Below are 21,611 nucleotides of genomic sequence, written 5' to 3'. Positions count from 1 at the left end.
TCACATTCCGGTGCCATCGTCTCCAAAAGTTAATTTGCTTGTACTTCTTGTACCCCCTTCTGAAAAGCCTCTGGTTTTTGCAGAATTTGTAAGTAGGTGTTTTTGTTTATTTTATGAAGTACTATAAAATGTCGATGGAATAAATGACTGAACCAGAGATGTTTATGAATGTTTGGATTTTACTCCTTCAGAAAATGTTTTGCATATATTCACAGCTCTATATACACATACATTGACCATTTAAACAGCAGCTTCTCAAGAATTGTCTCGTTCAGGCACTTTGCAGCTTAATGCTGATTGACAAACACGATATGGTTCATAACACTGACAGTTTTTGAAATACGCATAACAAGCTTTCAGTACTGTTAATTCAGCTTGGACATTCCCAACATGCAGCACTCAATTTCACACATTATCATGATAAAAACTGTAAAGAAACACTCAGAAATACATAACATTAGACTGGAAAAACAATATCAACGGACATCTTCCTCTGAATGTTAGCAGTTGCATAACTTCTAGGCTGTTTTCCTACTGTGAACTTAATTTAATAGTTATAGAGGGATTAGATTTACTTATTAGAGAAGCACAACAGATGCAATAAGCACTAAGGGACTCGGCGTATCCTCAGTTCAGAGAAGCACGCTACAAAATCTTTGATAGCAGCCTCTTAAGATAGTTTTGAAGTAGGCTATGAATTGTAAATTGACTGTAGGTGTTTCGTCTCCAATGGTCAACTGGGTATCAAACCAAAAGCTGGTATCGCTGATACTGGTCCGATACTGATCTGATACCGATACTGATATCGATAAATTTAACAAAAGCTTGTGTGTTAAAGCCCCATACACATATCAAAATCACGTTATGGATTTCCCATTAAAATGCACCACATGAACCAATCAAAAAGTTGTGGATTATTGTAATGCACAGATCAAGAATCTAGGTTTTTAGAAGCTTTCTTTGTGCGTACAGAGTTCATTCATTGTTAACATCTTGAGCAGGGGTGTCAAACACGTTAGTTTCGGGGCCACATGGAGCCCAATTTTATCTCAATTGCACTGGACCGGGGTAATAGTGCCATAAACATAGGCAGCAATTCATATTTTTACCCGTGAGTGCTGCAATAATATGACTAACCTACCATATTAAACATAACAAAGTCACATAATTCTGACTATATAGGGATATTCACTGCTTCTGAACATCTGATTTCACTAAGAATTTCTTTGTTTTCTAATAATCCAGTACATAGAGTCTATTTTGTTGGACTCGGAACACCGAGAGGAAGCTGGTCTATTCCGGTTGAGTCAGAAGGAGAAACTCCTGGGCCGGAAAGTATGTATGCGATGAAGTTCGTAGTGATGACATTGGCGGATGTGACGAAGCTCTGACATTTACGCCCAGAGCTGCAATCATTGTTGTTGCATAATGCCAACCAAATATGTTTAGTTCATTTTAAACACAGTTTTGTTTAGTCTTTTTTTATTTGCTCAAGCACCGGAGAACCCAAGGCATCGGCATCTATAGCCATAGTAGATATAAACTTTCAAGTTTGTCTTTGTTGTGGTGCAGAGTATATATGATAAAAAATATCTGTGGTTCACGAAACCAAACAATTTGTCCAGAAAATGACTACAATCTCAACATAAAGCCAATTTTAATGAAACCTTCTGGTGCAAAATACAGTGAAAAATCTAAAACACTGTGGCTCCTGAACTAATATGACTTTGACACTTCTGCCTTACCTTTGTCCAAACTGAGGATGCACTGGCCCTAAAACACGACCAGATTAATTGGAATCACCACTTTATATCCAGCTGGAGGAGACGCATCAATATTTCCTCGCTGCTAACACTGATTGAGCTTCTTATGTAGAATAATCCTGATCGAGTAACACTCTAAATCATACGAGCGTCTAACTTTTTAACATGTTTCCTGCTGAAGTCTCCAATGCATTGACCCATTTTGTCCTGGACGTCTTCATGTGAACTCTGAAATGCTGACGTTAATGAAGAGCGAGGCCGGAGGGATAGCTGTTCCATCTTTAGAGAGAAGATGTATGTGTCGATATCCTGGCAGGGGAAGGAAAACGCAGGTTTCAACGAGCTTTTAAACTCCGTCACACGACATTTAGGATTTCCACTGCCAGGGTGTGACGCTGACCTGTTTGCATGCACTTGAAGGGGAGCGTGAACTGTCCGATGAAGTCGTTCCTGGAGGCTTTGTCGTAGTCCTCCACCACGAAGCGAACCAGCGCCAGCTCCGGAGTGTGGACCACAAAATTCAGAGTTTCATTCCACACCGGGTTAAAACCTGCAGGGATGGGGTAGAAGGAGGTAAAGTTGACCACCTTGGGAAATTATTTTATTTTATTTTTTTCATGATTTCCTGAATAGACTTTCACCATTGTTGTGAATGTGAGCTGTCTCTTCTTTGGCCTGGTCCTTCGGTACTCCGTAGACCTCCACTCTGACCAGTGGGTCCACGATGGAGCCCTCTTTCTGATTCACCTTCGGTAGCTGCTGTCCACTCATCACCTGATAAACACACACGGTAGCTTATCATAGAGCTTATCAGATACATTACTATCTTTATTACTGTAGTGGCAGTGCCGAGAGGAACCAGCAGGAGGCAGTCTGTTAAAACTAGAATAGAATTTAAAATCCTTCTTTTAAATTGTCCAGCTTGAGTCGATTCGTCCAGTTTCCTTTGTCTTGATTAGTCTCATTTAATTTAGATCCTTTTTTTTTTCTGGTTACATTTGAGTAACTTGCCTCCCTCTGTCTGAGTTTCTAATGAACCAACCATGTCAGTTACCTGTATGGATAACCGTAATGGTTTGTAGGCTTGGTAATCCTCCGGTTTCTCTGGGTTGAACTGAGCGGTGCCGTCCCTCATGAAATGCGGCTTGAGGATGTAGCCACAGCCAGCGTTCTGCCTGAACAGCCCGTCATTTAGATCCATCTCCAGACCCGCCGTCTGAAAGTTCAAGGCCACTTCAGGGAAACAGATGAAAGAAAATTAAAGGAAATTCAATTGTTGATTAAATGTGGGTGGCCGTACATCATTTCCCAAAGTTAAAATGAATCAAGTTAAGAAAGGTGGGAGCTTTGGAGGACTATGTTTTATCCAGAACAGATGGCAGCAGCGTGATAGCCGATGTGACAGGAAGCATCTGTTCTTGTCAGAGAGCCGCAGCTGCCAGGCTGTATGCTTTCTATCGCAGCCTGCAGATTGTCTGTATCAAGGCAAAATGAAGAATTGCTGACGAATCAGGGTGACAAAAACAAGCTTTGATTGTGTGCACATGCTCAATGCTTGACGAAATCTGTCATAAATAACCCATTTTACATTACATCAGTTAAAAAAAACATTGGATTCAATCAGGCTCAGATTACAGGCCTTCCTGTTTGTATTGAGCTTTTTTTAAGTTGAGAGGAGGAAAATATCATTAAAGAGAACTGTTAGAAAATTTGAACTAATGTACAATACAGACGTGTTCCTGTTCTGGGAGTTAAACTCTCAGTGAAGAACTTAAATGTCATAAACTGCCGTTGACTAAAAAATTACAAGGTTATGATTCAGACTGATGATGAGAGAAAAAATGTAATATTTAATTTTGTTGTAATTTCTTTGTTCTTTTGTTTGGAAATTGCACATATTGTAAATTATTTCATGGAATTGATAGAATAGGGAAAAATAATCCATTTAATTTATTTTCTATTTGTTGAAATATGACCAGAAAGAAAGCATTACTTTGTTTGCCTGTTGTTTGTTTGTTAATTCATTGGCTGTAACATCTCAGCTAATGTGTCACAGCAACACTGTAAACATGCAGTGCAGGATTGAAAGTGACCCAAAAATGATTTTATGAGTCACAGTCATGAGCTGCTGCGATGCAACGTACGTCTCTGTAGACGGGAAGTACCAGTGATAGCAGAGGGAAGTTTTAAACCCTCACCTATCTGACAGCCCGCATTCCACATCTCCTGCGGGTTGTAGTTGGAGGAGTCGGTCCTGAGGCCTCCGGGGTAAATCCTGCTCAGCTGTCGCATGTTGTACTGCACAAAATCTGACCCTGGAAGTCACATGACAACATGTGATACACACGCCAATCTCTCTCTATATATATGATGAAACACACTGCTCTTTCATCTCGACCTTACCTGCCTCCTTGGCGAGCCGTCGGGCCTTGGACTCCGAGAACGAGGACATCTCGTCGCATTTGGCGTTAGAGCGAGCGTGATCGAAGCCGTGAAAGTGGACACTCTTGCAGTAGACTACCAGGTCAGACAACTCCCGGGACAGTTTGGACTTCTGCGGTAATCGGTATACAGTCAATGAAAATAGTGTGTGTGTTGTACAAATGGTACAACAATGCCACATACAACTTTAGTTTTCATATATCTTTTCTCACACTATTTGACATTTGAATAATACTTGCTCTGTATTGGCACACGATTCAAATTACAAAGTTATGGTGCATTAGTTTTTCAATGGTATAACAAATATCGTGCAAATGTTAAGCATCAAGCAGAATGAGGCTCATGACAAAAAATACAAAAAAAAACTTGCTGTATGAATGTGGATAAAGCTCATTTGTCATTCTTTCACATTTGTGGATTCCAAATTGAAAGAAAAAGGGTTGATGATGTAACGATGTTCAACACGTTCAACATGTTAAACATTCAAGATATTTTTGGAAAATCTCTCACATTGAAAATGAGTCAGAGCTCAAGTGTTTGTTACACCGATCAGCCAGATTATAAGAGGTGACGTTACTAACACATAATGTCTTTCCTCACAGCAACTGTTCAAGGGTGGGATATACTCTATTAGGCAGCGAGGCAAAATGTAGCTGTCAGTCACTTCCAAAAGATATCAACCAATGACAGGGTCATGAACGACTGTGATCCAGACGAGCAGCACTTCTAAGTCTGAGCTCTTTGGATATTTCTTGTCTTGTCTGATTGGTGTGTGTGTTTTCCCACAGAGAAGCCCACTGGATGCAGTTTCTCGCTTCTTTGTCTTGGTGGATCAGTTTCCTGTTTCTTTCTTCTGTCTGACTTCTTTTTCTCCAGTCTCGCCTCTCTGTCGCTCACATCCTCGCCTGGTTTCCTGTCTCCTCTGACTATCACTCCTGCTTTGCTTCACCATACACTCTGATATTGTTCCTGTTCTCAGTCTCTCTTCACTGCCACCTACAGGTGACTAATGACGCACAGTCTAAACGACTACTTTTTGCAAGTTCCACCTTGGGAGCAGTTCTCAAAAAGCTGGGTTTTCAATGTCTCCAATTGCCATTATCTTATGAACAGACACACGAAGCAAAACGAAACTTTGTCGGGCAAAGAAAGATGACGTTCGGATGAAGACGTCGATGCGTCACCTTGTCTGTCTTCCTCTCAGCCGGCGGATCTTCAGTGGAGGGGCTGTCGGCGTCGCCGTTGGCCAGATCCTCGTCGTCACTCACGTCGTCCGTCAGGGTGTCATCGGGACAGCCTTCCAGACCGCTAATCTTCTTGGCTTTCAGTAAAATCTTGCTCTTCAGCTCCTGTTTGCAAAGTTACAATGAGAAGTTACATGTACAGATCATTTCAAATCAGAGCAGGACATACACGTTTTTTTTTTTTTTTATTCCATGCCTGTCAATGATTGATTGGAACAAAGTACTTGTTGTTTTCAAGCTGCTCGTGAGCATGTTCCATCTCCTTGCACTTTGCTGTCCTCTAACTAAATGCAGCAATGCTTCACTATTTAATTGGCTGAATCCGCAGGGGAACAACCTCAAAGGTGATTTGCCATTAGTTCAAGTTGGCATTGATTGTCCTGAGTGCCTTAATGGAAGAGTTAAAAGTTGAACCAGTGCTTTTAGGATCCGTGTGCGATGGGCGAGAAGGCACTGTGGACCCTCTTTGATTTGAAAGGTCTTGTATATTTTGGAAAAAAAAATACTGATACTGACCTGTGGGGAAGGCAGCTGATGGGGGTCGTGGCCTCCCAGCGGACAGATCAGTAACGAGTCTCCCAGGATGTGGCGAAGGTGCCGGGCCATCACCGTCTGCTGCTCCACACTGCAGTGATTCTCCAGCGACAGGATGACGGGGAAGTCTGACGCCTTAACAAACATGAAAGAAACCACAAAAAAAAAAAAAGTTAAAAAAGTCACATTTTCTTGTCTGACTCATTCCGACTTTCTGCCAGTTCGCCCAGACTCTGCAGTGAAAACTGCCGCCAGTGTTTGTAACGGTTTTGTTTCCATGAAGCAGAACTTTCCACAGTCCTACAATACAGCTTCTTCATCATATCTTCCCAGTGTTTTGTTAGGAAAGTCTGAGCAGGATAAAGCAGAGAGGTGGAGACACTGGAGATGTTCCTGGTTGATTTCCATGTGGTCTGTCAGCAGAAAGAACAAATTTCTGTTCTGGGCAAACACACTGTGTCTGTACTTAATGGCTGAGTTGCTGTAAAGTACATATAGTGCTTAAAACTCTTACGCAACTGAAATTAAATGATCATGGCTTATAATCAGCGGAGAAGCTGTTCTGAACTGGACTTCTTCTGTGAGGAGGGAAAACGTAGATGTTTAAACTATCTACAGTAAAATGGGTTCTGGCAAGATGTGGATGGGTACGATACCAGAGGAGGATCAGGGATAAAATATGTGTGTGTTTGGATGGTGCAGCGCTTCGTGAGCGCTTTCATTGTTTCTGCAAGCGGCTCACCTTGAAAGCGTATTCTTTAACAGTGGAAATGATGTCTTTAAAGAGGATTTTTGTGGTCAGTGTGTGACCGTGATAAACAATGGGTTCCCCATCGTGGCCGTCCCAGCAGTCCAGCTCTACACAGCGGCAGCCCCTCTTCAAGGCCCTACACACACACACACACACACACACACAGTTCGAAGTTGAAATTGGATCTTCTACTTTTCACTTAATATGAATTCACCCAAAAAAAAAAATTCTCAAAATGCAACCGCATATTAAAAAAAGTAAACTAATTGCAGTCAATTGTCATATAAACACAAACATACTTCAAGTTCACCAAAAACCTAATATAGAAAGGAAACTGTTTCTTTGTGGGAGATGTTGAGGGAATTGAATTTCCTTCAGAAGGGTTTGGAGAAATTATTCAACCAGCTCAGCACTATTTCACTCTATTTTATACACAAATTGTTCTGTATATCACACTGCAGATTGTTTGTAACTACATGTTGTCTTCCGCCCAAATAGGTCTCTCCTGTAGATGAAACTGTCTCAATGGGACTAACGGTATACATAAAATTTAGTAATAATAAACATTTCAGATGAAATTTTGTGTGTGCCTGCCGCTCGCTGCCGACAAGTATGGAGGGGATACTACTATGTTCAAAGAGCAGTAGCTCTATTGTATCTGTGTCTGCTAGACACACAGAGAGAGAGAGACACAGAGCGAGATAGAGAGAGAGAGAGAGAGAAGGATAATAGTAGTATAATAGTGAAAAAGTATGAAGTACCAGTAAAAGTAAAAAAAAAACATAAATAAAGTGCATGTAATGCTTAGAGCGTTAATAGTCCCAGTAATTGTACAAAAGTATCAATAATTACCAGCAAAACTTTAAAAAATATATAAATAAAGTACCAGTAATAGTGAAAAAAGTATAAATAAAGCATTGGTAATAGTTAGAAAGTATCAGTAGTATCCAGCAATAGAAAAGCAATAATAAGAGCAAACTACTTTCTAGTTATTGCACCTCATCTGTTTCATAGGCAGGCACACAGTAAAAGGTAAGTGTTGCAGGTCTCTGTGGTTCTTACTTGGAAACATTTGGCAGCAAAACAATGTTATTTCCTTTCAACATGATCCTCCCAAGTGGCTTTCTGTACTTAGCCTTGATGTGTTGACTTCCTGTGCATCGTCTAGTACCAGGTTCATGTGCACATTGTAGTCAATAACGCAGCCCTCTCAAAACGTTGTTTAATTTAATTTAAACCCCACATGTATGCAAGTCTATTTATTAATGTATGATACACTTAAATTGTATAAGAGGACCCTGTTTGGGGGAGGAGGGAAGGGGTGTTTATTTAAGTTTCTGAAATGCTATAAAAGAAAATAAATTATTTTCCTGAATTTAATTTATGTCGGTGTCTTGCACTTAATACATAAAAATTGTAAAAAATAACAATAATTTTAAAAAAAATTAATCCTTTTGTGTGAATAATTACCAAAATATAAAGAAAGCTAATTTTACGTGAATGTTTTCAAGTTGCATGAGTCACGTTATTAGAATTGGGTGTTTTGGGAGAGTATTTCCCATACATGAGATGAAATACATATTTTCTGTTTATATCAACATAATCTTTAAATATGTATTTTTCCATCGTGGTTTAGTAGAGACTAAATTGTATTCTTGTTGAATGCTGCAAAGGTTTCTCATATACAATTTGAATTTGCACATAATCTAAAATTGTAACTTGACGTGTTTGGCAGTTTCATTAAAAAAAAAATCATGTTTTCACAGTATAATCATGAGTCATCTTCATTTTTTTGAAGGTATGTATGTATTCACTACAGTGATCAACTAGTTGGGATTTTGTTGAAGTGACAATCCAACAGACTTGAGTTATGTCCCTCACTTGATGTAGGCCTCCAGGCTGCTGTGTCCTCTCAGCTGGTCCTCCAGCAGGTAGGTGTTGTGTGAGGAGGAGATGAAGTAGTGGCTGAGCGGACGCCTCATGTCCTGGTGCAGGTCCAGGAGCTGGGGCCTGAAGATGGAGCCCTCCTGGGAGCACAGGTACACCTGGAAGCCGTCTAAGGACATGGCGCCTTGTTTGATGGCTGCCCGGCGCAGAAGATATGATGCAGAAAAAGAAATCAAAAATCAGTCAGTCAGGCTCATTTGGGCATCACTTTCTAATGGTTCTCAAACAGTAAAATTGATCCCCATGCCTGGAATGACACCCTAGAAGTGAAGAAATTCTGTCATCTCTCACCTTGGCATGCTTTTTGTTTTGTTTTTTTTATTACTCCAATGAGCCAATCAGAAATCAAACCCTGTATAGTGTCATCGGGGGTTTAGGTAGGCTCCTCCCCTTTGACTCCTCCCACAATCAGGCAGCTCTGCTCTGGCACATGGCACCACGAGAGGAAGTACTTCCTCCTCTTCCCAAGATGGGCGTGTGTGGGCGGAGCCAGTCCAGCTCACACAGACACAGCAGATTCTGAATGCAGCTCATATGATCCAATAGTCAAATGGGTGAAAATCAAGAAAAAGCAATAAAATAGGCCCCGTTTAACAATCGAGTTAAATTGCCATGAGCAACACGTTGTAAAAACCTCTGACCTGTGTCTGATGGTTCATAGCGGCCTATCAGCTCCCTGGCTCTCCGGGCGCTCTGCTCCCCCTCGTGTTGCTCGATCGTCAGGAAACTCTCCAGCTCCTCCAGCATGAGCTTCTCTCCATCTCCAGAGTAGTCCTGGAAGACTTTCCACACCTCGTCCCTCTGAGTCAGCATCTTGTAGAACTGGACGAACTGTTCGATCTCCAGCGAGCCGCTCTCAGACTTGTCGGCCATCTGCAGAAAGGACAAAATCACTTGGAGGATTACTGGTTCGGGTTTCGACCCATTATTGAGATATGTTTGGGATTTAAAACATTTAGGTTCTTTAAAAAGTTAGTATAGTTATTCTATATCGTTAACATACAAAAACATAATTTTTAAAGTTTTAAGATGGACTAGAAGCACAATAATTTCAGATATTTAAAGTGAAAATCTACTAAAAACCAATAATTCAATTGCTTAGATTCTAACACAATAGTGTTAGTATCACAATATAAGCAATACAAGTATTTTCACTCAATATTTTAAAGCAATACTGAATCACACAAGTGCTTTTGTGTTTTGCAACTTTGATTATTAAAAGTATTAAAGAGTTGTCACAATTTTCACACGTTTAAAACCCTACCCATGTAAAGTACAGCACAACTGTATAAAGTATCATGTGTTCAGGAAAATGTTAACACACTTTGTAATTTGCCTCAAAAAGGGTTCATTTCTAAACTATTGTTTACTATTTTTAGTGAGCAAATTGAACATTTTGCCTTTATTCAGCGTCATTGGACTAAACATGCTTCACATCAACACACATTTGCTGAGGCTGTTGGTGCAAAGCATTTAAAAATACAATAAAAGCAAAGCTTTGCTGGAAAACACATCAACACATACACGTGAAGATGGAGATCAATCTCCCAACCTTGGGATGTGAATCTTACCGTGAACAGATGGAGAGCGTGTTCTTCGTTCATGTCTACGTTCATCATCTTCAGCAGCTTCTTCACCTCCTTGAAATTCATCTTCCCATCTTTGTTTTTGTCGGCTTTGTGAAACCAGTCCCAGACCCATCTGAGAAGAAGCTGAGGGAAACGCCAGATCAAATGGACGAGACAAGACAAGTAATGTTCTTATTTCACAACTTAGAAAATATTTGAAATTTCCTAGAAATTGGTGTACACCTTGTACACCCCTTGGTTATGTTTGGGTTTTGAGTTTATGCTTCTGTTCTAAACAATCTTTACATGATAGATGGATATATGATTAGTTTTCACTGATGAGCATATTACCATAATGTTCTAAAATATGCACATTCAAAAAATATATATATAACATTTGAAGGGGAAGAGTGGATTGATAATTTTTAAAAATACTGACCATTATTATTATTGTTGTTGTTGTTGTTGTTGTTGTTGTTGTTATTGTCATAATTATTATTATAATAAACAATTGTATATTATATCTATCTTAAATATATTTTTAATGTCTAGATTACTTCAATTACAAAACAAAATGACAGGTATATATATATATATAAATGACAGTATAAATATATGTATAAACGACAGATGATATAGTGAAAAACTTGAAAAAGAAAACACTGGTATTGTATAGAAAAAAGGAAATCCTAACTTGAATGAATGGATGGATGGATGGATGGATGGATGGATGGATGGATGGATGGATGGATGGATGGTTGGATGGATGGATGGATGGATGGATGGATGGATGGATGGATGGTTGGATGGATGGATGGATGGATGGATGGATGGATGGATGGATGGATGGATGGATGGAGACATTGGAGGATGCATGAAGAAGCAGCCACAGTGAAAGGATACTGGTCCAGCCTCTCCTTCTCATCCATGGTCTGGGCTTTGTGGACGAGTTTCCGGACGCCCTGGATCCAGGCCTGGGCCTCCTCCGGGCTGTCGGCCACCAGGTCCAGGTTGCCCTGGCGGCCATGGAACACCAGAGTGAAGCAGTGGCTGGCGGGGAACTCCTCGGAGATGCTGAGCAGCACCTCGGACTGATGACCCTCACGCACCGCCTCCACCTCGGTCACCGAGACTGCAACCCGGAGCAGGAAATAACATTTCAGATTCAAGAGGAATGTGAAGGGCTCAGTTTCATTAGATTTTTATCATTACATAGGAGATTAAAATTGAAATAGTTCCTTCAAATGACACACTAGAGGTCTGTTATCACTGTGAAAGGAAACCACCCTATGATTTCTCCTCTCTGTACGACCTATTTATTTCTGAAGGGTTCCGTTTTAAGCCCTTCTTTATCCAGAAAAACCTTGTTGAGATTAAAAATGTCTCATTCAAGAGTGTCCTGGCTAAGACGGGCAGCAGTGCATCAAAAAAGGTTTCAGACAAACAGGCAATTTAAAACATAAACGATATTAGAAAATGTCAATACAATGTCAACACAGAATCAAGAAAAGACATTTTTAATCCTGTCAATTTGCTGAAAAAAGGAAAAAAAATGTAGGTAAATCAAAATTAAGCCCAACATTCAAAACCTGTGCAGACAGATGTGTCTGTATCCAAGTCATCAAGAAAATTCCTAAAACAATGAAACCAGGTTTTTAAATTTCAGGTCTTTTTCTAGTTTGTTCCAAGCAAATGGAGCCGCAAACATGAACAACTTTTTTTTTTTTATCCCAAGTTCAGTCCTGACTTTAGGAACAGACAGTAAAAAAGAAGAGCTTGCAAGCGATCTATCACTTACTCTCTATTTATACCATCAATCTCATCAATATTTTGGTCAAAACATGAGAATTGGACCTGCTCTGGACAAATATTATTCACCTCTTTCGTAATGAACTTGTATGATTCTGAATCATGAGAATGTGGGAGCCATGAGGCACAGTCATAATCTATTTTTGGGTCATCAGTTTATAAAGCCCCTCCATTGTACTGATGTAAGCCTCTTGGCCAAATTCAATTATGTGCTTCTAATTTTTTTTTCTTTTTTTTGACAAATGTCACGAGACAATCGGCTGGTTATTAATGATATATGTTTTCATGGAACCCCATGAGATTTTCTCTATGAAAGGCTGTGGAGCCCCTCTCTCATCTCTGGTTTGTCAAAATTAAAACATTTAAAAAATATCTGGTTTTACTGTCCATCTGCGCTGGTATCGGCAAGATGGTATCACTTTAAATTTGGTTTGTCAAACATAAGGCCTGTGGGCCCAAACTGGTCTACAAGAGTCTGCCCACAAAACCACCAAGAAATAGTGAAAACGTCAAAGAAAATATAGATTTTTGCACTTTGATTTGTGTTTTTTTGGGGACATTTCACTGTGTTTTCAGTTTTATTATACTTTTTTTTTTTATTATTATATACAATTTTACCAAATACGAGCACACGCTGATTTGTAATTGAAAGAAACAGAAGCTGTGACTGGTCTCTAAGATTCCACCATTTGTAGCCATCATACTTCTCTTTGTGTTTTCAAAGAACACAGATATTTTCATAATTATTTTACAGACATTGAATATTTATTGCACAAATTCACATTTAGTTTGTTTGATTCTGGTGCACAAATATGTTTGGAGGGATAATGTGAATGTGTCAGGTTTTTTTTTTTTATTTGAGACCTGTAAAATAAGATTTGTACACCAGTAATTAAGAATTTGTGAAGGTGTAAGTTTGCGCTTGTGGAGAGAAAAACAATCTACAAGCTCACAACTCATAGAGTAAGCTGCTCAAACCATTTCCACTAATAATACCTTCGTAGTAAACTCTTGATATTGGCAGCTGCCCAGAAATTAATGGAGAAATACTGACAAGCCCAGTCTGATAATGTCCAGAAAAGTCTGTCCTTGACTGTGAGACTCACAGGCTTTCAAGCTACAGTTAATTTTCGCATGCAGTGAAAAGCACTGAATAAGTACAAATTTACAATGCCGACGTAACTAAAAACTCAGTTAAAACTGAGTGACGTAAGTAAATGGGGTTTAAAAGTTGATTTAATACTGTTTGAGATGGGAAAAAATGAAGTACTGGTTAAAAAAATGAGAGTAGTTACAAGATAAAAACACACATGTGTGAATTGGTTCCATATCTGTCAATGGTAGCAGGCAGATTTTTTATTTATTTATTTATTTATTTAGAAAAACAGTACATCCAATACCAAATCTGATTGTTTTGGCATCAATTTACGGGAAAAGGATCAATATTTACGCTCATAAATTTACGTAAGCATGTCATTTTTGCATGCAAAGTCTTTTTTGCCCCGTGCTGGGCGGAACTACTTTACTTCTGTCAGCATTTGTAACATGAATTACTACTGTCTTCTGGCTTCTTCTTTCTCACTTCATATTCACAATCTTTCACCAGTTTTTTGTTTTGTTTTGTTTTTTTAAGTAGTAGCGCTAGTAGTGGTGTTATTAGAGGTAGTATTGGCAGTATAAATAGTAGCAATAGTCATAGTGATTGTAGTATTATTGTCCTAATACAGATCATGTATCACAACAGATTGAAGTAACTCAGTAGCACCTTCTAGTTTTACCTGATTTCCCTATAAGTATGCAAACCATGATTGAATGGTGAACATGTGCCTGTACTCACAGGTGGAGTGGCCTCTTCCTGCCCATCTGGACTTGTACCAGATGGTCAGTCCGTCCTCCAGCAGGCGGAAGTGTCTCTGCTTCTTCCAGGAGCGAGACTTGACCTTCCTCAGAGTCGACCCGGCCATCATCACCTTGACGTGAGGGTCATCCTGGAGACCTGTGCAGTCGGTACCAACCCAGATATTCAATAATAAAACTTTACCAGATATTCTGCTTCTGCGGGTCTGAGTGCGCTTCACTTACGCGAGCCTTCGGGATCCATTTCTGTCCCTAACACATGCCAGTGGAAATATGCTGCGGAGAAGAAACAGATGTTATTTTGTTGTTTTTTTTTTTCACTTCTCCCCGAATCCAAAACTGAATACTTTCAGTGCAAACTGTGTGCTCATACACCCACTTCGTGTAAACATAAATAATTGCAAAATTGTATTATTTATGTCCTATTCAGTGTCATTTTGTTTATATTGTTTAACAGCGATAAAGCATCTTGGCATTGCATTGGATCACCAGCTGTGTTGAATCAGAAACAGCTGGACATTAGAAATAAAAGAGAAGCCAATGCTTTTTGCATTCACTTCTTGCAGCAGGCACTTATTTAAAATCTTTATTATCCAAGCACCAGTTCACTGACGACACAACCGGAATGTATCCCTGCACCGTGAACCACGACGTTAATTTAACAGCCCCGTTCCACTTTCGAGACAAACACGTCGGCATGAATCTTGATTCAGTCCTGGCATTAACCTCCAGCTTTTTCATTAGCTGAAAGGAGAGAAGTCAGTGTGTGCCGCTCCTGCAGCCTGCATGCCGAGTAAGAACAACCACTCAGCAGAATGTGTGCTGCAGTGGGATCAAATAGTAGCCGGGAGCTGAAAGAAAGGCTTTGCTTCAATTACCTGTCATCGTATTTGCCTTTCTTTAATAGAACAACTGTCAACTATTCTGATTGTTGCAGATAAAAATTTACAAATTTGAGCCACGTCTTACAGTACAGTAAGATTTCTGCAGGCGGTTTGACAGCACCTCGGCTCAGAGCTCCTGCTATAACTATTTGACAGATTACTATGGAATCTCACACAGATGTCGGTGATGCTCGAGGCATGTATCATGTGGAAAAGTGGACGATGAGCTGGAGGCTGATGAGTCTGATTGGTGGAAAAGAATCTGTGGGGGGGGGGGGGGTTTATCCAGCATTATTTTACCTCCTAATTTTAAATTTTTGAGAAGAAATCAAGCATGAAGGTTGTGATTCCAAGAACAGATATGTTCAACAAGTGTTTCTTATGTGGGAAATATTAGGAACTTCAGCATTCAAATTACTGGATGTAGTTTAGGGGGTTCAATGTGAAGACCTGTGGGGTCCCGCTGGTCATCCCACACTCGTCATCACATCCAGTGATCATCTTACTTTTTGTCTTTTGCAAACTGCATGTCAAAGGAAGAAATATCTTAGTTGGACAATAGTATTCACCAGAATAAGAGACGAAACTGTAATGTAACATAACACTACTATACTTTAATGTTTAAGGGTCTCATGTATAAGACCCTTATATGTATGAATCCTCATTGCATTGTGCTTTCAAATCCTAATTTCACAATATATATACTGCTGTATCACTGACATATTCATAAAATGTCAATTACAAGACATTTTGGAAAAAGGAACAATGTAAACAAACCAACTTTCCAGTTGATTTCAAATCAAATTTGGTTTAATCCTGTCAAAATACTTCTCAAGAGTCTGATTAAATGAACACAAATGGGACAAAGTCACTGTTCTCTTGTGTACCATTTTCTGGTTGACATTTATGTACCTGTCATAGTGATTATTGCTATTTCAGCAGCAGCCCAGAAAAAAAAAAAAACAAACTTCAAATCAAGTTCTTTTTAAAACCAAGGAAAGCAAAGCTGCCAACTCCCAGGAATCAATAATGAAAGTGATGCGGTGAACTTTAAAGTCACATTTAAAAGCATAGTTTAACACTATTAAGATAACGCCTGTTACTTTTGGACTTGCAGAGGAATTTCTCATTTTCTCTCAGGCCCTGTGAGCCACAATAGGCTATGAACATTAACAATGGGAGAACACAGACATAGATGATGATGACATACAGTTTCTACTGATAATCCAGATGATTTTAAGGAGTTGCAGCTTCATTCAGTAACAATACAGTTACTTTCATATATTGTCAAAAGCCCAATTTAGTTTTTTGAAAGCATCAGATCTTTCCTTTACATTTCCACGGCAGCAGCTTTTCAGTGAAAGCTGATATTCAGCTGCTGTCTCTGCCTTTCACTGACAAAGAGCCGATCAAACACTTCCCGAAAGGAGAAGCTTTCCTGAAGTCGGAGTGGTTGTATTCCTGTGAGCCAACTCTCTTTTCCTTTCATTGTCCTCCGGAACAATCTTTGTTTCTTTACACCGCACCTCATCCAGGCATATGACACTTCTCACCACAGCCATGACTGACAGGATGCGAGGAATACGTATATCACAGGGGGAAAACAGCGGGGCTTCTTTTCCTCGACAACTGGCTCCCTTTAATTCCTACTGCAGGAGTTATTTTCCATCCTAGTTTTTCTCTTTTTTTTTTCAGTTAAAAGGTAAACACACCCTCCCTCTGACTCCAGACCTCTACGTTGCTATTTGGTTGGCTTTCTTTTGGGGATTATGAGTCACACTTCATCCAGGCAGCTCGCTGACCACATGCACAAACACACACATAAAGATGTGACTCAGGAGGGGGGGGAAATTATGCAAAATGGGAACAAACACATTTGTGATGACAACCAGCAGTTTCTGACTTATATCATTGTGTGAGCTTCATGTCTGGAGTTTTAGGTTGAATCTGCTTTGAAAACTATTCTTCATCACTGATTTTTACCCCAGAGTGCCTCTTTCTTGTGGATGCTGATGCCAAGAATGCCACAAACAGGCAGTGCCAGTGCAATAAAAATCCACATAAGGAACTCCAGCAGAGGGGGGGGAGAGGAGGGCGGTCAGAATAAATTAGAAACAGAGGCAGAAATAGGCAAAAACTGCATTACTTCTACAAAAACTGCTGAAGAAAGAAAGACTGACTCATTCCTCTCTACAATTCATCTCATTAAGGAGGATACCGATACTTACCAAAAGTGGAGAATCCTCTAGAGATGTTAGATGTTCAGAAGAGAATTCTTCCAGGGAGGGGTGAAAGAGAGAGGTGTGTCCGTCACGCTGGCTCTCAATTCTGACATGCAGACGGACAGAGAGTCCAGACCCTGTGAGAGCAGATCAGTGCCTCTAAAAGACTGGGAGTGTCTGAAAGGGAGCATGGCCCAGCCTCTCTCTCTCTCTCTCTCTCTCTCTCTCTCTCTCTCTCTCTCTCTCTCTCTCTCTCTCTCTCTCTCTCTCTCTCTCTCTCTCTCTCTCTCTCTCTCTCTCTCTCTCTCTCTCTCTCTCTCTCTCTCTCTCTCTCTCTCTTTCTCTCACTCCTTGCTCCAGAAATCTGATTCCACTCCCAGCAACACTCCTCATCCTCCACACAGACCAAACCCCCTCCCCACCGGCTTTCCTCCGTTTCCTGCCACTCCCACCATGAGCCACAGACCCCCCCCACTCCCTCCCGTTTAGCCTGAGTCACTCGCCTCGGCCTGCATTGCTGGGCTCAGTCCTCCTCCTCCTCTGCCTCCTCCTCCTCCTCATCTGCCTCCTCCTCCTCCTCCTCCTCCTCCTCCAGTGCCTCTGGATGCTCTGCAGGACCTGCAGTAACTTCTGTGGAAAGATGTGTGAGAAAGTCAGATGAGGACGATAAAGCATTATTGCACATGGCGTGTGATAAGAGGTCATCACAATGCTCTTGATGCATTCAACCTGTGAGGATTTGGCTCTGAATTATCTCTGCGTCTGCAGGATTGCCATCAAAGCAGATGGAAATTTGTAAGATGGGGCCAAAGAAGAAGCAATAAAGATTCAGTGAGCTTCCAACTTTCTGTGTGCACTTCAAGACAGGGCATTAGTGCTGGACGGGTTAAATAACTCCATTTATCAGTGAATTTCAGCTTTCGGAACGCATATATTCTGATGACAACTAAATTTGTGTTTTTGGAAACGTAACAGATATTATGAGAGAGCACCACAAAAGAAAAAAACCTCGTAATAAGTCTGGCTTAAAGTCTGAATGTTGAAACAGTAGTTAGCTTTTACCTAGACTAGATTGAGATACCAAACAACATGTCGTTTTTACCTTTTTGTTTGAAAATTATGTCTGTTTACAAAGCAAATGGCAGACATTTTGCTTTAATGTCTGGTGAAAGAATTAAATTATGGTTGATCATAATTCCAACACTAAATCTTCACCCAAAGTAGCAGATTCTTTTTATATTATACTGAATAATGTATATACGTTTTGTAGTTGCAGCTTTTCACCAGCATTGGTGTGTGGCTTTGATAGAAGACTATGGATCACTCTCAAAGTTATCCCAGAGTTTAGAATTCATCAATCATCTGATGATAATCCTGTAGAGACGGAGGAGATGCAGATTAGGAACACAATCAACAATGCCACACATTAAAAGCAAGACTGAAGCATTATTTATTGTTCAGTAGTACCGAACCATCTGTAAGCAGACTGTCATCTGAATCGCAAACATTACTTTTCCAATCCTCTTCCATTTGCAGGGCCCCCCAGCCGAGGCCAATAATTACATCATCTACAGCAAAGCTTTTTCTCATTGCAGGTAAACAGACAAAAACTCACAGTGGAGACTTGAATATCTCCCAAAGGAGATCAGACTTTCTCGTAAATGGAGGCTCAAGTCCAAATGTTTACATGATCCAAGTCGTCCAGCTCAGTCGTTGAGGATAATGGACCATATGGGGGCCGCAATCTGTTAATGTACCAGTAAAAGGAAATAAATGCTCGTTAGTGACGTCTGCAGGGACGTTACGTGAGGCACTCAGGTGAGCTGCTTTTTCGACAAACTCACAAACAATGAACTCAATGCATCATTCTACAGTCAGAAAAAAACTCAAAAGTTTGGATGTTTATGTGGTGCCATTGATTCTTCATGAATTCAACAGAGCTCCATATTTAATAAGAAATGTGGATTTTAGACCATAAATTAAGAAAATCAACCATCTGGCTGACTGAATATCTTTGGTTATACATAAACGTGACTGATTGCTTTAGGTTATGGTGGATTCTTTTTTTTTTTTTTTATTTGGCTTAGATGTGTTTGAAATTACTGAATGAGGTGAGTTCTATGTAGAATTTATCCATCAGTCTTGAAAGCATCAGCAGGTCTATTATCATTTGCCTTTTCTCTCCATGAGTTTCTATTTAAATTGTTTAGAATAAAGTCATAATAGAAAGAAGCAAATGAATGGCCAAGCTTTCCGTCATGTTGAAATATGAATTTGCTTGTGACTTTCAACAGCTGCAGACAACAATAGTATATATTATGTGTGGAGTGTGTCATTGAACTTTAAATTCATTTGTCTTTATCCAGAGGTTTTAATTCATTTGTTGTTCGAGAATCTTTAAAATTGTGATTTGAAAAAGAAGTAATCTGAGGGTAAATTGATTAATCACCTGGGTAAAGAGTATATCATTGTACTACCGTACTGTTGTTGTTGAATGGAGCCAAATATATAACATAAAATAAGCTTTAGTGCAGAACAGTGTGTGTGACAACAGCGACAGACTACATATAAAGACCAGCAGGATTTCTGATTTCAAATCTTCTGACTACAATGAGAAGTGTTCGGCTTTATACTTCTTATGCATCTCAACAATAATTAATAATCTTTCCTGATGTGAAAAAGGCTGGTAAGTCTGCGACCAATTATGAATTATTACTCCACGTGTGAGAAAACTTGTAGCATGACAGTCTCTGTGAGACTATCGAGGACACGATGATCTCAGTCATCTTATGGGAGGAGAGTAATGGAGTTTTTACCTCTTGAGTGCTCTAGTGTGATGCTCACCACTTAAATTGCTGTAATGGAGAGAATCACTGTCCGTCTGCTGTGATCTAGATATCAGACCATCAACTGGACGAGCAGATTACAGGCCCGACCCTCACTTCGATTACCAGATCCTCTTGGTTCGGTATTTGAGGAAGAAACTTCATCACTCTTTTTTTTTTGTGTGTGTGTTCATTTGTTCCAGACACGTCAAAAGACATATACCGACAAGATATGGATAAATACAAAATCTATTTATACTAACATATCTATATAAATATAAACACACATACATACAGTACATATAAATATATTAACCCCTTTTCAAATAATCTATATGAATGAATACATCTATTTGATAAAAATACATATACACAAAATAAAAAATCATTATTATATTAAAGTATACAAACAACTATCCAGGCATACTATTAATTTACATTATTTATTAAATGTTGGCACATTTAGTGAAGAATGTCTATGATATATATATATATATATCATAGTTTTTATAGTTTTACATTCACACCAACATACATAAAGACCCTGCAGTAATTGGGTCTATAACTTTATAAAAATTATGAATTCAATTCAGCAGTGACTACAAAACATTTGGGGAGAGTTACTTCTTTCCTTGAGCACAAGAAACAGCTAAACACAGTTATGAACAGTTAATAAACTTGAAACACTGTCAATCAGCCATGACCTTCATAGTTTTAACATGTTGACAGTTGATGCGAGACGTCAGCCTTTAAAGAAATAAATCACCAAATGAGTGAACCTACCTCAGAAGGAGGAGGTTCGGTTTCATTCTCGGGAGGCACAACACCTCACGGACATTCTTCAGAGAGATTCTGTTTTAAATAAGTCTGCACCGAACAAATGTGATGGAAAAATGAATATTTAATTGACGAGGAAGGGCTTCCAGGAAACCTGTAGCGGCTGCAGTGGATACACTTTCCCGTAGGCATCCCCACAAGACATTACGAACTCAAATTACCACGCTGCGATTACGTGCCTCCACGAAACCGTCGCCACTGGCATCGATCTCTCTCCAGACTTCTTCGCATCACAGAAGAAAAGGAAACGAGCGTTGCACTCATGAAGGGGCCAAATGATTCACCGAGTCAGACTCGGGATGTGCGGCATGTAAACAAAGTGTTTGTGAGGAGATAATTTACTTCTTTAAAAACTTGAGGAGTTTTTTAGGCTGAGTAAATAAAAGCTTACTTGGGCAGACAAAGAATAACAACACAATATGCTTGTGCAGATGACATGCGACCGGTGTTTACAGTTTGACTGCCGAGATGAAAATGGATTCAGATCCAAGCGGGCCAATCAGAATCCTGGAAAAACAACATGAATGGTGCGAGTTATTTCCTGTTCGTTCGGTGACGCACTTCATTTGTTTGGATCGTTAAACAAGCGGAACTCCTCTTGAATGTGGCGGTAGAATATAAAACAAAGCACAAGAACAAGCAGCTTTCACTGGATCCATTTTTATCACGGCGTTCAAAATGAACACGGATCGTAGACAGACGACACCGATGATTAATCTAAATAAATCTAAATCTCCACTGCAGTCAGTTTTCCCAAAATCATTTGTGGCGACTCATAGCCATGTATATATGGTCTAAACACAGAAATGTCACCAGTTTGCAATTCCCTGGGTACGAGTCAACGTGGCCTGAGTCCAGGATCGCTGAGCCCCTTCAGTAAACAGGAGTTTGGTTAAATAGGAACCATTAACAATCAGGTTTGGGCCAC

At 39.8% G+C, this 21,611-nt stretch overlaps 1 protein-coding gene across 2 annotated transcripts; it reads right to left on the bottom strand.

The window, feature by feature from the left end:
• Positions 1-1,640: 1,640 nt before the first annotated feature.
• On the bottom strand, positions 1,641-17,222 carry LOC308131065 (1-phosphatidylinositol 4,5-bisphosphate phosphodiesterase delta-4-like). 2 transcript variants are annotated; one of them, XM_080497658.1, is made up of 16 exons: positions 17,028-17,202; positions 14,141-14,191; positions 13,896-14,054; positions 11,153-11,381; positions 10,253-10,382; positions 9,323-9,554; positions 8,616-8,817; positions 6,726-6,870; positions 5,966-6,118; positions 5,390-5,554; positions 4,167-4,317; positions 3,962-4,078; positions 2,818-2,996; positions 2,405-2,537; positions 2,164-2,313; positions 1,641-2,072 (listed from the first exon to the last, which is right to left on the bottom strand). In XM_080497658.1, exons 2-16 carry the CDS (start codon positions 14,157-14,159, stop codon positions 1,981-1,983), a joined length of 2,256 nt encoding a protein of 751 aa, XP_080353784.1. In that variant the 5' UTR covers positions 14,160-14,191; positions 17,028-17,202; the 3' UTR covers positions 1,641-1,980. The 2 variants fall into 2 exon arrangements, with proteins under 2 accessions (XP_080353784.1, XP_080353785.1); XM_080497659.1 differs by lacking the exons at positions 1,641-2,072; positions 2,164-2,313; positions 2,405-2,537; positions 2,818-2,996 and adding an exon at positions 3,005-3,238 and having other exon boundaries at positions 17,028-17,222.
• Between the last annotated feature and the right edge of the window lie 4,389 nt (positions 17,223-21,611).

Source organism: Blennius ocellaris (assembly GCF_963422515.1).
Source record: "Blennius ocellaris genome assembly, chromosome: 6".
Classification (NCBI taxonomy): domain Eukaryota; kingdom Metazoa; phylum Chordata; class Actinopteri; order Blenniiformes; family Blenniidae; genus Blennius; species Blennius ocellaris.
This window is presented reverse-complemented; position numbering and strand designations above follow the sequence as displayed.